The sequence below is a fragment of the Anolis sagrei genome, chromosome 3 (genome assembly GCF_037176765.1).
Source record: "Anolis sagrei isolate rAnoSag1 chromosome 3, rAnoSag1.mat, whole genome shotgun sequence".
Classification (NCBI taxonomy): domain Eukaryota; kingdom Metazoa; phylum Chordata; class Lepidosauria; order Squamata; family Dactyloidae; genus Anolis; species Anolis sagrei.
Window position 1 is genome coordinate 147150923 of NC_090023.1, and position 18104 is coordinate 147169026.

The window sequence follows — 18104 nt, forward strand, 5'->3', positions numbered from 1 at the left end:
ACAGGCATTCTTTCTGAAACACCACTTTCCATGGGATCATTCTCTTTAAACCTCTACACTAAAGAAGACATGCACTTTTAAAACCACTTTATGAATGGGACCCACACTGTCTTGAAACCACTAACGGAAACAGAAGCATTACCCACATTAATGCCCACACTGAAATATAACTGAAAAAAATCCACTACTTCCCATCCCTAAGAAAAATCCCTGTTTTGAAGTGTTTCTGTTCACAAGAAAAGGAGTGGAGTCGATTTTTGCTCGTCTTTGAAATTCTCTTTCTACATGCTGCAGAGATGGAGTCCCATGAAGAACCAAGGGAAGCAGTCCTGCATTGTTTGATGGGCTCCATGGGAGTCAGTCTTTAAAGTGTGTAAAACAGGAAGAAATGGAGAATAACCTCCATATATGAGGTCATTTGTGTCTTTTCTGTCTGGGAGATGTTTTACTTCTCAGGTCAAACAGAACAAAGCATCGAGTCTGAAAGCTCTATTCTATGAAAATGTCTTAAGAGCTACTCCTGCATCAGCGAAGTCTGGGCTCAGATCCATGATACATGCCTTTATAACATCATTTAGTGCTTCATGGACTGCAACTGTTTCTGGTTCCTATGTAAAATGGATCAAAGTGCAAATATAATCACTCAAATACAAATCATGTTATGATACAGAAGATGGCTTGAATCCTCTTCTTCTCAATTCCATTCTCTGGTTGATTCCAAACCGTTCTCTCATGGGAAAGTAGGAGAGAACACAGAAGCATCAAGAACTTTCACATAGTTCTCTGAAACAATGAGACTCAGGCATTAACTCGATATGGAGTAATTGGTACCACACTCACTGAGTTAGGCCTTCTTGAAAGACAGTGGAGGCAGTTTCTGCAGCTCCAGTTCCAGAAAGATCTTCCCAACCTTCATTTCTTGGTACTGTTTCCAAGAGTGAGGTATTGGAATCCTCCTCTTGACTACAAAATCTGACTCTTTTTAGTGAGTTTCATCGCACCATTCAGTCTCCTAGACCTATACTTCTCAACCCCATTGCGGAGCTGTACTTTGCAAAATCACACACATAAGACATGCACAGTCTAGATTGAATTCATTCAGCGACTCATTTGGTAGGTTTCAATCGAGATATATTTGCTGCTCTTGACATTGTTAAGATATCACAGATTGCACTTCAGATATGGTAATTCTCCCTATTATCACAATAGTTACCTTCTTCACAGTACTTCTGCAGAGATTCTGGTCATCCACATAATTACAGAGACTTTAAACATACTTTACATCAGTACCATGAGATAGATGAGTTATACCACAGGAATGGACGACTGGAACGTAGAACTTTTAAGACATTGGCTTCTTCAGTTCTTGAGCCGTCTATATTGTCACAGTGGATATCTCAGTCATAGGCTAGAGATTTTGTCTTACTAGAAGGAAAATCTACAATGTTACCTCTTCCACAGTCTCCATCTTAATCTGGGGTTCATCCTTCTACTGTATCCTCTGCTGTTGTCAGCATCTTATCTATTTCAGTGCTTAAGATTGACTACTTCTTCCACTCTGAACAGATTCAGATTTGGAGTCTACATCATCAAACCCACCAGTTTGACAGTCTTTTCCACCTCTTCACTCATGACGTTTGTCAACATCATGCTTTCTGCTTTCCTACAAAATCCCATGGCTGATCTGAAATGCTCTCTCCATTGCTTGAATGCTCCTTTTCGGAAGTCATAAAGATGTTTCGTATGTTGTTGCAACATTTATTGAAATGGATTGCAGCAACAATCAGACTAGCATATGCACTTATTGGCAAGAGAACTTCTGCACAACCAAGAAGCCACCCTACCTGCGCGACCGCATCTCCATCTACGAGCCCACACGCTCACTTCGATCATCTGGGGAGGCCCTGCTCGTGATCCCATCCACGTCGCAAGCGCGCTTGGTGGGGACACGGGACAGGGCTTTCTCTGTGGCGGCCCCCCGACTTTGGAACGCCCTTCCAAAAGATCTCCGACAGGCCCCTACCCTAGCAGTTTTCAGAAGGAATTTAAAAACTTGGCTGTTCCGCTGTGCCTTCTCAGAATAGGAACCCCCATCCCAAGCCATAGTAGCACTTTAGCACAACTAATGTCGCTGCACACCGCACTTTTATCCTACGTTCCTCCTACCATTTCAGCACTTTTAACCCTGTACCCCATTGCACCGGCCGAGCCAGTTTTAAATAATGTCTTGATGTATTGCCATTGTTGTTGTTTTGCTTAATTGTTTGATTTGCTTTGTTTATTGTTGTGTTACGTTTTTTATTGTATTGTGTTTTGAGGCTTCGGCCTGTGTAAGCCGCATCGAGTCCTTCGGGAGATGCTAGCGGGGTACAAATAAAGTTAATAATAATAATAATAATAATAACTTGATCAATGGCTATGTCTACTGCCTTTTTACATGGTGTACCTCTAACCTAGTCTCAATCTTTGATATTTATTTCTTACTATAGACTAGACACAAGTTTTCAAACCAAGATTGCATTTGGGAAGGCTGTGCTTTTCTTTTGTGTGGAATGACACTCCTCCTATGGCTACTAGTTTCCCATTTGTTTGAGTCACAGAGATCATGAAGAAGGAAGTCAGGTTGTTTAGCTGTAACTGTATTTCCTTAAGCAATCATCTTGTGAACTCACACAACCCCACCCGTACCCCATTGTTGTGTCTTGCCTTTCCTTAGATCATTGGCTGCTGCACTGGAAACCATAAAACTGGGGGGGGGGGGGGGGGGGTTAGCCAGGAAACGTCTTGGTTACACATGCAGGGGATGTACAGGGTGACCATAATGATTAATAGCTCTAGAAAGTTCTGAAAGATGTGCTGTGCAGGCAACCCATTTGTGTGAATTCACAGATGACCAGCAACTTGTCCTTCTATGTCATACTCATTCTAAAGACGTGTGCAAGGAAGTATCAAGCAATGCCCTATTTACTTGAATCTAATGTTCACCTTTTTTTGGCCAAAATTAGGGTACGCATTAGATTTGTGTCATATAGTTATCTTAGTACTGAGCCAAAGCAAAAGGGAAGCTGCTTTAGAAACTGCACCTGGAGCTATTTGAGGGATGTCACCTCAAATTTAATTGCTATGGCTCCACGCCATGCAATTCTGGGATCTGTAGTTTGGTGAGGCATCAGCATTCTTTGGCAGAGAAAACCCAAGACCTTGTCAAACAACTTGATTTCATAACTGTTAAAGTGGATTCATTCTACAGCACAGATGCACCCCAAGTTTTTCTTTTCAATTGCTAGAAGCTTTTGTGTTCTAACACTTTTGTTTTTAAAGAAGGCATTCTAAGCAGGCAGCCACTGTAATGCATACCTTTTTGACCAAATTGCAAAGAGTGCACTTTTTGCCGCGGCACATTACATTTGGCAGCAAATTCTTTTTTGTTTCATTGTTTTGTAAACTGAGGTGTGCATTAGATTCAATGGTGCATTAGACTTGAGTAAACAGGCACTCCAAAATGCCTATTTTGTAATAACAAACTACTCAGATTTCTTTCTTTCACTACCAGAATCATAGATTTCATCTGAACATTAGGAAGAACTTCCTGACTGTGAAAGCCGTTCAGCAGTGGAACTCTCTGCCCCGGAGTGTGGTGGAGGCTCCTTCTTTGGAAGCTTTTAAAGAGAGGCTGGATGGCCATCTGTCAGGGGTGCTTTGAATGCAATATTCCTGCTTCTTGGCAGGGTGTTGGACTGGATGCCCTGTGAGGTCTCTTTCAACTCTATGATTCTATGATTATCACCCCCATACAGTTGTCTTCCCATGCCAGAGATGATACTGGAGAAGCCAACAAACAACATGGCTACTTACCATGCTTATACATTTGTAATAACCATGAAAAATATCACACATCCTGTGAAGCAGCTTCTAGGAACTTTTGAAAATTATCAAGTTGAAAATTCATTATAGTAAGGCTTATATCTTTGGGTATTTCACTGTATCTTCTATTTCTACATCTTTGCAGCAAAAAAAAACCCCTCCCACCAAAATAATAATAACAACATGAAAAGCAGACCTGAGAAATCCCGCTTGAAAAACCACAAAAGGCACAAAAATATCCACTTTGGGATTAGAAGCGCAGAGTTCAGAACCAATGAATTCCTGAACAATATACTGCTGAATGTGTCAAAGGCACTTCAATATGTAGTAAAATACTGAATGAAGCATGACCTGGTTTGTTCATAAGGCGAGAGTTCTGAAACTGAGCTTTGTTGATCTGGCTACAGCAGATTTGCCTTCTTATCTCTGTAGTCCTTCTACTTCCTTAGAAAGAAGGCGTGCTCATTGGTATCTGGAACTTGTTGCAGCTTTGAAGTATTCTGAGCAGGTGGGGACAGCAGGACTGAAGAGGAAGGAAAAGCTTAGAAAAATAACCTCTGCTGAACTCTTTGGAGGCACCAGCTTTTTGTAGCACCTTGAACAGGGATGGGATGGCACCTCTAAGAACAGCTATGAAGAAGGTATGTGTTTCCCAGGCCTCCTCCTACACAGGGAAGAGTCAGCACCACAGCTGTCAACCTGTACTGCAGAGGATTCTTCCAGTGGAACTAAAGTGCTGCAGCTGAAATTGAGAGCGTTCTGAGGATAAAAGCAAGATTTAGCCCCAAAGCTACCTGACACTAACTCCACAAGTGGGCCACTTTCAAGAAGCAATGTCTGGTTAAGCCTATATTCATTATTGCTTAGTACTAATTCATTCAGGAGAAGACTAAACTGGACTAAACTGACAAAAGTTAACTCACTTTTGGTTGTAAAAAATTAAGGCCACAAGAAAGGAAAAGACTCCCCTCCCCCTTTTAGTAACTGACACCTGACAGTAATATGGGTCCCAAAGTCCCTGGTGAATGTCAGGCCATTTGATGGGGATGCTATAGCCCTATGGCTGCAATGGAATGTTTCTGCTACCCAGCTCCTACCCAGCAAGGTCTTCACCACCCAAGTTTCTGGATGGAGATGCTGGAATCAGAGCATGCCCTTTACTATTAAAGGTAAAGGTTTCCCCTGACATTAAGTCCAGTCGTGTCTGACTCTGTGGGGTGGTGTTCAAGCCGAAGAGCCGGCGTTGTCTGTAGACGCCTCCAAGGTCATGTGGCCAGCATGACTTCATGGACCACCATTACCTTCCCGCCAAAGCGGTACTTATTGATCTACTCACATTTGCATGTTTTCAAACTGCTAGGTTGGCAGGAGCTGGGCCTAACAGTGGGAGCTCACCCCCGCTCCCCTGATTCAAACCACCAACCTTTCGGTCAGCAAGTTCAGCAGCTCAGTGGTTTAACCCACTGCACCACCAGGGGGCCATCCTCTACTATTAGGATATATTATATCCCCAATACCAAGTCATCAAATGACAAGCGATAGTCTACCCAGACTATTTAGTATTGCCACTTTCCATTCTTTTGTGTGGGAGGTATTGGAGTACAACAAGGCTTTGATGCAAGAGCAAGAAAATCTTGCTACCTAAAGGCCACTGGTGGGACATGATATCTGAGTGTGCTTATAACAGTGAATGTCCATGTCACCGTTAGTGTAGCACATAAACAAAATAAAGAAGTGATCTGATGCTAAGGCATGATCCAAAATAATGTTGTCTTTTGAGGTGAGGTCCCCTTTTGATTGCTCAGCATCCCAGTATGCACAGTTTGTCCTGGCGTCTTGTGGGAGCTCTTGTGCACACAAGGAATCGTCCTCCAGGAGCCATTCTACATCATGGCCAAGTTCTCCAAGTGACTGTGCAGGTGTGACATGCTTGGAGTGCTGCTGTCCACTTTGTAGCTTTTAGAAGTCCGCCTGGCTTTCAGAAGAACCAGGAAGGTGTCTGTGGAAATGGCTCCAAATTCAGCAGTAAAGGTGCCATAGAAAACGAGCACATTTATTATAAACATCCACTCACAGAGAGCAGCCAAGTGTTGAAGAACAAAGCTCTGCTGGATAAAAAATACACCACCTGGGGGTAGCATAGTCAAGGCAAACAAGATCAAAAGGCAGATGCAGAAAAAGCAGAAGCAACAAGGCAAACAGGCAAAACAAACACATTGTATGTAGCCTTGGGTGACTCTTCTCAACTACAACTTGATTTCAGCTTGGCAACTCTTTCCAGCTTTGAGGATCAGGTTTAAGAAATGCAGCCCCATCCAGGAACTTACAAAATTAGCATACACATTCACGATAGCCCTGTTTTACATTTCAAGCCCAGTAATTTAAGGTCGGGAGACATTCTTGGACTATAACAAAATTGTAAACTGGGGAAATTAATGGTCTAAATCTCTTATTTCTCACTTTAAAGGAATTACAAATTATTTGTGGGGGAATTAATATACCTCCCCTTATGAAATTCCCTAACAATGTGATATAAAGAGGAATTTCTACATTTTTAGGGGCAAAAATGAAAAACAAGCATGCCCTTGCTTTTATTTGCAACATACTATGTTAAAAACAAAACTGGCTGAAAATGCAAATATTCCTATCTAATGAAATGTTTTAATTTTTATCTGAAAGGACAGTTCTCTTTCTTGCAACTCAGAATTAGCCATTTCTCTATCTGACAAATAAGAAATACACATTCAGCCTAATGACTCATTAGGCCAGAGGTTTTTAACCTGTGGGCTGCGGACCACCAGTAGGCTGCGAGGACGAAAATCTGGTCTGCGAGTCTCCTCCCTCTTTATTTATTTTATTTTATTTCCACTCCTTTTGCGCTGCCTGACACTCTTTCCCTGTCGCTGATCAGCCCTGCCCCCTTGGATAGACCACATCAGCTCTAGATTATTTATTTATTTATTTACAACAGTTATATGCTGCCCTTCTCACCTTTTATATCAAATTATCAAATATGGTTTTCTGTGAGCGAACAGATGGCCACTACCGGATGGCATATGTTCTGCATCAGAAACTACAGCTGATGTGGTCTATCCAATGCAATTTTCTGAATCAGCAGCCCAAATAACCAAACCAAATCTAAAGCTGACCAAAAACTGATTGGTAACCCTTTTGGTACTAATATTGAAGAGTGGGCCCTGGTCAAAGTGGTCCCTGATCAAATAAAGGTTGGTAACCACTGCTTTAGGCTGAAGGAAGGTGACAAACCTAAGCTAAGCACTATAACAATAACATCAATGTTATCTACACTGTTTTCTATTGCAAAGGCCCACTTACAATATCTGGCCATACTTGCACAGAAGAGTACACAGAAAGCACCCATATCATACATATGGGAAACAAAGTCTAATCTATTATTTTGAAAAGAATGAAGACTAGGCGAGTTATAAACACATATCCTAATTTACTTGCTGCATTACATATTCATTTGAGAACTTAATGCCTTAATTCACACTTACTATAGTCTCCTTCCTCACCTTATTCAGTCAAGGACAGTGTAATCTGATGTCAAACTAGAAAGACTCTCCCCCACCCCCATTGTTGCAAACATTCAAGGAAGCTAGCCAGTCAGGCTCACATACACATATATTGTTTCTATGTCCATAAGAGAAGAAATCCTACATTCTAGAGTCTGTTCAGGAAACTGTATCACCCCACCCCTCGAGCCCAAAATGGGTTTTGCACATTTCATCTTCATGGACTATCAGAGGCATGAATACTGAATACATGGGCGTAGAACTCAGACTACATGGACTGATGGGAACACCACACAGAAACCAAAACTGACTCTGTCCCAGAATCAAGCCAAAAGACTAATTAAAATAAATCTAGATAATCTGCCTCATTCAGAACTCCCCCATATGCTCTGGTACTTTGCCCAAAAATGGAATATTTGAGAATTCCCAATGGTACATGCTAAAAAGTTTCAGTATCTATATTTATATTGTACACATGCAACTCAGTCTCTGGCCTGTTTGTACAAAATTAATTTCCATTAAATTCAACATGATTTATACTCAAGCAAGGGCCCTATTTTTATTTATTTACCATATTTATACCCTGCCCTTCTCAACCCTAGAGGGGACTCAAGGTGGCTTACACATATTCAATACCTTGACAACATACAATTAAAATAAACTTTTAAATTAAGATTAAAATTAATACAAATTAAAACAGTTAAAAACATTACATCCATTATTAAAACCATGCCAGGCAGATCCTAGGCAGATCTTTTCCCGACTGTTCCAGATTGCCTAGCAAAATTCAAGTTAATTAAATTTCATCCATCAACCTTACTTGTCTCTAGACTCCCTTATTTTTCCCAAGCCATAATGCTGCAGGAAGGATACTAAAGATGAGGGTGATGAATGCCAAGGCTGCAAGGATGCTGCGCAGGTGGCCAGTCCAGTAATGGCCTCTGGATGTTGCCATGCGATATGTCAGAATCGACTGAACGAGTAAAAAGAGCATGCTGGTTGGGAATGCCACTCCTGCCCCGATGTAATGCAACACTTTTGCATGGTCTACCTGCAAATGAGAGAAACAGGCCTGCTGAGGAATCCAAAATAACCAGTCAGGACAAAGGCTGCCCACTCTCAGCCCAGTCTACTCTTTCAAGCAGCACAGGGGGGACAGCGTGCTCAGACAGCCACATATTTATTTATTCATTTGCTACATTTATGCCCCACCCTTCTCACCCTGAAAGGGACTCAGAGTGGCTTACATATAAGGCACAATTTGATGCCACACAATTATACATCAGACAAAATAAACAATGCATTAAAACAACGCACTAAAACATATCAAACATTAAAACCACGTATTAAAATCACATAATCAAAAACCATAGCAAAGGCCATTCCAATTGTCATGGCACTATTGTATTTCCAAGACCTTTCAGATGCTCAACAGCATACCATTACTGTTACATGCTCCTTATGGGGTCGGTTTGCTCTCTCCCTATATCTCAGTGTACATTTGTGTCCCAAAGAGAGAGGCAGCAGAGATTTAAATTTCATCTAAATGCATACTGCCTAGATTACCATTAACATTGACTATACAATGAATGTGATGTTATTGCATTTTCCATTGTGTAATGTGAGGTGTAGAGCTTGGACTGAAAACTCTGAGAATCTTTATATTTACAGTTCAAATGTTAACTTCAGCGCATTTGCAAATCTCGAGCAGGGGAAATTGAAGGATGCCAGGAAAAGCAATATCTTCTCTTCACATTAGTTAGGACACATTGCTATGTGAATGTTGGAAATCTGAAGAGTGGAGATGCAATTGTCTGCTTCTGGCCAGGGCCTGGTTATCAGTAGCTACAGTCTGCTGTAACTCACAGTAACTCACAAGGCTAAGAGCAGCTTGCTGCCACGAGGTTTATAGGGCTGATCCAATTTTGCAATTGAACAAGTATCGCTCTATCTCCATGAAGCACTGCCAGAGCCAGGAAGAGAAAACCAGACACTCCAAGAAAGCAACAGCTGCCCAAACACTAAAAAAACAAAGCCCCTTTCCTCTGGCATCTCCTCATTCAGACACAGCAATCATTCAAAGCATGGCTACTAATAAAGGGAAAGCAAACACAATCATGACTCTTTTGCCCGGCTCCTCTGGGTTTCCCAGTTCGCTTGGCCAAGCATTCTGAACTCTATGGAAGGAGATGGAGGGGGCGCAGAAACCTCAAGGTCAGTCATCAGATGCTTAGCAACGTTCTGAGGCCCAGAGACTGATGGAGGCCAAGGCAAGAACTGAGATTAACACAACCGATTGAAACACCTCCAGGAATAGAGCTGGGTGGAGGATAAGGGCATTGCCTGCCTCCAAGTAAGAATTCCCCCCTCCAAAATGAAATTTGATTCTGTCCCATTTTTTTTTTTAGAATTGCAGAGTGGAACACTGAAAATGGTTTGCACCTATTTGTTTTATACCCATTCCTTTCACCTGTCTATTTTTCATATCCTCCATCTTTTTTGATTCTTTGTCCTCCCACATTTTCAGCTGCATTCAATTAACTGGTGGGAGGGAGGAGGGGCAGGGTCTTGAATCTTGCCCTTCCCCAGTGCCACTGGCCAAAGCAAACTTTGGTAGTGTCACTTAACTTGCCTTCTCTTCATCACTGACAACAACTTGCATTTTGACCACACTCTGTCCACAAGCGTCCCAATTTTCACCTAAGAAATGTTGGGAGGATGTGCTTTTCTTTGGATGTGCAAATTTTATTTTAATTCAGGAAAATTGCATTCAAAGTGTCCTTTGCGGGGACATGAGAAAAGCCTCCCACAGGATCTTAAAACAGAGACGGCCAATTCTCTCATACCAGAAGCAACTTGCTGTTTCTCAAGTCACTTCTGACACGATTAAAAAGTATATTTTGTTTACATGTATTATGCAATTTACTTTATATTATACTACAGTTTTAATATTTTATTTGGATTATTTCTTTTTCAACAGTATTGTATTGTTTTATATTGAATTTTGTCTTTCTTCCCTCTCTGTGTATGAACACATATTTTAACGTGTACATCTTTGGCAGGACTCACTGTTTTTGGTTGTCTTACTTATAAAGCACCATGTACACTGATGGGACTAAATAAATAAATAAATGACAAGAACAGAAGCAGGAGGAATGTGATGCTCTTCCTTCAGACTCTAATGGATTTCTTTCCTGTGACTTTATATGCAGGGAGATGCTGACTTACCTGGAAGTTGCCAACCATAATGAGGCCAGCTGCACAGATCCAGCCTGTAGCTAACCCCAAGGTGTTGAGAAGGGAAGGGCCATAATGTTCCATGACATGAGCATATCTTAGCAGGCCAACCAGCACCACTAGAAAAAGGAAACAGTAGACAGCATTAGATGTTGATCTTTACCCACACCAGTGGTCCCCAACCCGTGGTCCGTGACCCACCAGTGGTCCCCAAGAATGAAAATATGGCCCATGGCCTCACCATTACTACACTATTTTCTCAAAACCACAAAAGTGACTGGTCTCACTAAACCCTCTTATAGTGCTGAGGCAACAGGGATGTCAGGAGGGGAGAGGCTGATTGCCCATAAAATATTACTACTACCACATCAGCTCTGGATTATTAAATATGGTTTTCTTTGGGTGAGCAGATGATGATTACTGGATGTTCTGTATCAGAAACTAGAGCTAATGTGGTCTATCCAGTGCAATTTTCTGAATCAGCACTCCAAATAACCAAACCGAATCTAAAGTTAACCAAAAACTGATTTGTAACCCTCTTGGAACTAATGTTGGAGAGTGGTTCCTGTTCATAGTGGTCCCTGGTCAAGTGGTCCTTGGTCAAAAAAGGTGGGGAACTAGTGACCTACACAGTGAACATGAACTTCCTATTGCATCATCATCAGAAATAAGGAGAAGGGCAAGAATAGGAAAGGCACACAAATGGGTTCTCACTCCTCATGCCAAATGAATGTGAAACCACCAAGGCCAGGAAGGAGATAACCACTAAGGCTGTGGGGTGGGTTATAGTTAAACAAATAGCAAATCCTCCAACTTCACACCTGTAATTTTATATGTTTAAAACAAGAAACCAATGTCCACCCTCTGTTTTGAGTCTAAAAACATGCAAGTGGTAACATCTAACACCTCCACCCTCATGAGAACAGATGTAATGACAGGTTATACAGTAGCTTTCCCTCTTTCACAGCCTTCTCTGACATTTTCCTACCTAGCTGGGTCAGGCCTTTTTCATCCTGTATTTTGCTTCTGTGACACCTCATCTCTTCTTACAGACACACCAACAAAACTCCACATTTTCAGGTGGATTTGGTTGGGGGAACAGACTCACCCATGAAGGAGCCCAGGCTGCAGATCAGACTGAAGAAGCAGCTCTCTGGTGGGAAGGTACCACACTTGCTGTGGAGAAAGATATGAAGACATCAGATGTTCTGATCAGAAACAGAACATCTGGAGGTATTTGTTACTAGACTTCTATATGAAACTAAAGCTGTTTGCATTATGCTTCCCAAGCTGTGTAGTTTGTGTTATACTTTTTATTGTGTCTCTGTGTGAAAAGCATACATATACAGCATGACAGAAAGTTTTAGGGATCTGCCTAATTCCACCTTGGTGCATTAGGCAGGGATATCAAACTCGTTTTAATTGAGAGCTAGGTCAGCCTTATGGTTGCCTTCAAGGGCCAATGATACTTTTTTTACATAGTGGTTGGTGCTCTTCAATTTTTACCCCAAACGTTATTGAAGGACATCTCTCTCATCACTTCCGATTACACTATGCAATATGATTTTTGTTCCTGGGATGTAAATGTCATTTCCTAATTGGTTTTATTATGAAAAATAAATGGAAAAAGTTTATCAACTCACTTCTAACACAATAAATAAATAACTGCATTTATAGGAAGAATGGGATCCTTTATGAGAATGTCAGAAAGCAAAATACTGGTTAAGTTGCACAGAGCTCAGTTACCTTGCATGTTAGAATGTTTTATATGGTAATATATCTTCTTGTAAGAAGCTTTCTGAATAAACATTATTTTTAATGTCCACAGAATTTGAAATTAAAAGTAAAGTCTTGCTTATCCAACCTTTGCTCATCCAATGTTCTGTATTATCCAATACAGCCTGCCTCCCAGATCCACAGCTGTTTCAATACATTGTGATAATTTGGTGCTAAATTCGTATATAAAGTAATTACTACATAACGTTACTGTGTATTAAACTGCTTTTTCCTGTCAATTTGTTGTAAAACATGATGTTTTGGTGCTTAATTTGAAAAATCATAATGTAATTTGACGTTTAATAGGTTTTTCCTTAATCTCTCCTTGTTATCCAACATTTTTGCTTATCCAATGTTCTGCCGGCCCGTTTATGTTGGATAAGCGAGACTCTACTGTATTGAGAAGCATGCAGATTATATAAAATATCTGAAAACAGAGTTAATTTATTTCAGTCGCTAACATTCATTGCTTCTGCAAGCAATGATCATCATGTTTTGTTTGAATCAGACATGACTGGTTGTCAGGGTAGAGGACTCAGAGTCCACATAAAACATACAGATACACATTAGCTTTCTTTCACCTTCAGTGACTTAGTAAATTCCACAAATGTAGAAGATTAAAAGAACAGCAGCCAGGGAGCATAAATCAGAGAGTAGAAGTTCACACTTGGAACATAACTTTTAACATGTAATTCATTACTTATTAATTTTAGGGATGAAAGGCTACTGCTACTCATATTTGAAGAGTGGCACGTTTGCAATGGTTACTCTTTAAAAATGAATAAAAGGTACTTTTCACACCAAAAGAGATTATGTTGAAATGCTTTTTAAAAGCACAATGGACCCTCTGCATCTGCTGGAATTTGGGTCTAGGACGCCTCATGGATACTAAAATCCACAAATGCAAGTCTCATTATATAGATTGGTGACCTGAAATTGTGTCCTTATACAAAAGGACAGATTGAAATTTAGGATTTTTAAATATATATATATATATATATATATAGTCATGGATGGTTGAATCTGGGGGTGCAGAATCCCTTGATACAGAGGTCCAACTGTAAGCTCATTATGTATGCACATCACCACAAAATTATTGTTTTACACTCAAACTACAACCCATCACTTCCAAAGTATGGTATGCTTTCTGACTGAAGAGTTGGCTATTGCTTCAACTGAATTAATAAATGAATGGCCTGTTTTCAAAAAACATTATTAGTTTTCTAACCTAATTTAACCATATTCTTGTTCCAGAATTCTTCCTTTACTTACTTTATTTTTTATCCCACCTATGTTCCTGTATGGCAGAGGGTTGGATTGGATAGCCCTTGTGGTCTTTTCCAGTTTTATGATTAGATTTTTTTTTTCAAATAAAATAAGCCCGTAGCAATTTGATTTTTGTTTGTCACCAATGGTTTTTTCCCTGCCTTTAACACAGCCATAACAGGATAAGGCATGTTTGGAAATTCATTGCTAAATTACAGTCAGTTCCAACAAACTGGACAGTTGTAGAGATGCCACCTGTGATAAGAAAGAAACAGGCCAGCCACAAAAGCCCCTTCAGGTTGTTGACCAACTCCTCCGCTCATTCCCCCTCCGCCACAAACAGAAGAGGCAGCATTCCTTACCTGACAAGAGGAACATGATCCAGAGTGCAGCAGAAAGGGATATTCCGTTCACAAGATTGGTTATAAATCCTGCCGTGTAGAAAAACAAACAAACATTGGGTTTGATGAAGACTTTGATCTCTAAACAAACAATCTTTAAACTGGTGTTTCACAAGAGAAGATCACTTAAAGTAGTTACCATCCTGTTAAAATGGAAGAGACAGCCCCAAGTTCCAAAGAAATGAGGGGTGCAGGATCTTGACTAGTGACTTCATAGCTTCCCTTCCAAAACCTAGTCTTCTTCTGATTTCTTGACTGCACCCCCAATTTTGATTAATAATTGAAGAAAGGTATAGAAAATATTGTTGGGCGAGTGGGCTTATTAACAAAAAACCCTCATCATAAATGTACACCAGAGTAACTTATCAGCAACAGCGTGACCCAGCGCCAGTAGCCCAAAGTGATAAAAAGAACAAAAACATACAGACCAATGTTATCTTTTCCATTGGAGGCTTTTTTTTATACCAAAATAATATGGTTGCACTATTTTCAAAAACAAGGCTTCCATAACACAAATAAAGTTCTTTATACTTCCTTCTTTACTTCCATGCTGGGCTTCTTTCTCATGCAGATAAACAGCTTCGCTCTCACAGAGCCTCTTCTCACACCGAAGTTGCACAGGAGCTTCACACAATCGCTTTTTACACATAGCAGCCTTCACACTGGAGCTTTACATATGAGGCCTTCTCTCACCGAAGCTTCTCACACCTCTCATACACATCCTCCTATCTCTGAGGCCTACCTCACACTGGAGCTTCTCATGCTGAAGGGCTCTCTCAGGCTGATGCCTCGCTCACACTGAGGCAAACTAACACTGAGGCCTACTCATACTGAGGCCCTTCTTCCACAGATATCTCTCACAGACTGAGAGCTACTAAATTACAGGCATCCCATAAAAACTACATCTTTTGCTGAGCCATTGTATCCATTTAACCCTTTTAGTGCTTGACTCACATTTTGTAATTAAAACTACCTAGCTGATTTCTAATATTTCTGACAAATATTTATCTTTCTTAATGCCCTGTCTATTACCAGATCCCAATAATTTTAATGTGGAATGTGTGCAATTGACTATGGAATGGTCTTATGATTTTGATCCTTGGATGGCGTGTTTTAACATTGAATGTATTTTAATTATGTTTATTATGTCCGTAATTTTAATCTAAGTTATTTTTAAGTGAATGTTGTATGTTTTGAGGCACGGCATAGGTGCCACTTGTAAGCTGCCTTGAGTCCCCCTCGGGGGGTAGATAAAGGCAGGACATAAATATGGTAAATAAACAAATAAATAAATAAGAGATCATACAAAGAGAAGGAATACAAAAAGTGGCCCCAATAGTCAGAAATAGACCTGCTGCCTACATTGTCTCCTGATTAAATCTGGGCATTGAAACCTCTGGTTTTTGCATTGGTTATGGTTTCCGTTCTTCTAAATCAGCCAGGAGGCACAGCAAATTCCTGAAGAACCAAATTCATGTAAACCATGTTCACAATATTATTGTTCATCATTTGTTCCAACCTATCCTAGTCACAGAATTTTGGATTCCTTGGCCCAATATTTGGGATTTTAGCCCTTTTGTCACAGTTGTACATAGTTATAGCAGTGGTTCTTAACCTGTGGGCTGCAGACTACCAGTAGGCAGGGGCGACTCAACCCATTACGCAAAGTAAGCATTTGCAGTATAGTTGATTTTGCCAAGGGACGCTCTTGGGGGGAAATAGACCTTGATATATGCGAGTTGTAGTTACTGGGATGTATAGTTCACCTAAAATCAAAGAGCATTCTGAACTCCACCAATGATGGAATTGAACCAAATATGGCACACAGAACTCCCATGACGAACAGAAAATATATATCAATGATTGGTTGGGGGGGGGGGGGGCGGGCGCCAAAATACTGTTTGCTTACCATTGAAAATTACCTAGGGCCGCCTCTGCCAGTAGGCCACGAGGATGAAAATCCGGCCTGCAAACCTCCTTCCTCTTTATTTTTTTTTATTTTTTTTATTTCTGCTCCTTTTTCGCTGCCTGCCACTCCTTCCCTCTTGTTGACCATGGCATATGTTCTGTATCAGGCACCCCTGCTTATAAAAAACTAGAGCTGATGTGGTACATCACAAGTGCGTTTGGTGGAGACAAGAGACAGGGGCCTTCTCGGTGGTGGCCCCATGGCTGTGGAACACCCTCCCTATAGATATTAGATCGGCCACCTCCCTTTTAACATTCCGGAAAAAAGTCAAGATGTGGCTTTTGAACGAGTGTTTGCAAATGCAGAGTAACTGATACAGGAAAATGGAATGACTAGACAATGAGTGCAGATAACTTTTTTAACAAGGAGACACTATGAATTAATGTTTTATTTATGAATTAATGTTTTTAGGAGCCCCTGGTGGTGCAATGGGTTAAACCCCTGTGCCGGCAGGACTGAAGACCGACAGGTCGCAGGTTCGAATCCGGGGAGAGGCGGATGAGCTCTCTCTATCAGCTCCAGCTCCTCATGTGGGGACATGAGAGAAACCTCCCACAAGGATGATAAAACATCAAATCATCCGGGCGTCCCCTGGGCAACGTCCTTACAGACGGCCAATTCTCTCACAACAGAAGTGACTTGCAGTTTCTCAAGTCACTCCTGACACGACAAAAAAAAATGTTTTATTGATTTGTTTAGTTTTTATTCTATGTTATGTTTTTAATTGTATTTGTGACATTGTAAGCATTGAAATTTGCCCTGTTAACCGCCTTGAGTGGCCTATGGGCTGAGAAAGGTGGTATACAAATACAGTAAGTAAATAAATGTGGTTTATCCAATGCAATTTTCTGAATCAGCACCCCAAACCGATTCTAATGTTAATCAAAATATTCGTAACCCTCTTAGTACTAATGTTGGAGAGTGGTCCCTGGTCAAAAAAAGGTTGGGAACCACTGATTTATAGCCACTGCCTTTCATCTGCAGTTCTGAATCTACTAGTACTACTGCAGGTATTAGCAGCAGTTCGTGGATGATCAAAGTAACATGTTCTCCCTAAAAAACAGAGGTTGCCATTTGGTGTCCCTCCAACTGCTTTGTTTACACACTGGGATTTTTTAAAGATAAAAAAACAAACAAACAAACACAGGCAACTTCCTCCCGCCCCCTCCTCCCCTAGAATGGCCTTGGCCCAATTCAGCCCTATCATTTTCTTTGTGTACAGAAGCACTTTGGAAACTTGGTGCATTCTTTCCTTTTAAGACAATATGAAGTATTTTGTTGCATGTATTTACATTTTATTTCCCAGTTTGACTCAAATATTTCCCAGATGGTTGAGTGGAAGCCAATTTTTAAAGACAGTCCTTTTCTTGATTGTTTGCAAGAACAGCTTCCAAGGATCAAATCCGGCCAACTTCCAGCCTTGCTTTCCTGCATCTCCTGCAACTCCTCTGGAATAATTTCATCCTTGACTACATTGTAAAGACAGCAAGGATATTTTTGCTTTATGAAAACTGAGGCAGAGTTGCCCCCTGAATTCACTGGAAAAGAGGTCAACCTAGCCCTTTACTGGAGAAACCTTCCTTAAAATTTGAGATTTTTTATTTATTTTCTGCATGATAAAAAGGCATGATTTGACCACATTTGACCCTCTTGAGAGAGAGGAGTGCCTAATTTGCAAAAATAATGTATGCAGAAGAATAGTCCAAGATAATCTTTCTGCAGCCAAAGAAATGGATAGGGTATCGGACATAGAGTTCAACTTGCTTTGATTGAAAATAAACAAGGAAAGGGAGAAGAAAAGGTGTTTTGCCTTCTGCCTTCTTTATCTGGACCAAGATTAATTAAAGTATGGTTTAGCAAAACTGACGGATCTTTTGTAGAGTGTGGTATTTCTGTGGCAAAAGTGCAGTGTGGCATGTGCAATTGATAAAAAATGTCACAAGTTGTCTTCCAGTCCGAGGGATATGTGGTGTTAAGACACAGAGCCTATATTTCCAGATGTTATCTCTTGTTTCCAATGTCTTTTGATCAGATTGCAATAGCCAATACATCGAA

General features: G+C 40.7%; 1 protein-coding gene across 1 annotated transcript in view; it reads right to left on the reverse strand.

The window, feature by feature from the left end:
• Nucleotides 1-988: 988 nt before the first annotated feature.
• The window catches only part of LOC132771328 (transmembrane protein 150A-like), a 37952-nt gene continuing 20836 nt past the window's right edge, over nt 989-18104 (reverse strand). Inside the window, exons 3-8 of the mRNA XM_067466948.1 lie at nt 14042-14110; nt 11746-11813; nt 10629-10756; nt 8274-8451; nt 2406-5992; nt 989-1844 (exon numbers count right to left, since the gene is read on the reverse strand). Of these exons, the coding sequence (XP_067323049.1) occupies nt 5748-5992; nt 8274-8451; nt 10629-10756; nt 11746-11813; nt 14042-14110 (688 nt within the window). The 3' untranslated portion in view covers nt 989-1844; nt 2406-5747. The remainder of the gene's footprint in view (nt 1845-2405; nt 5993-8273; nt 8452-10628; nt 10757-11745; nt 11814-14041; nt 14111-18104) is intronic.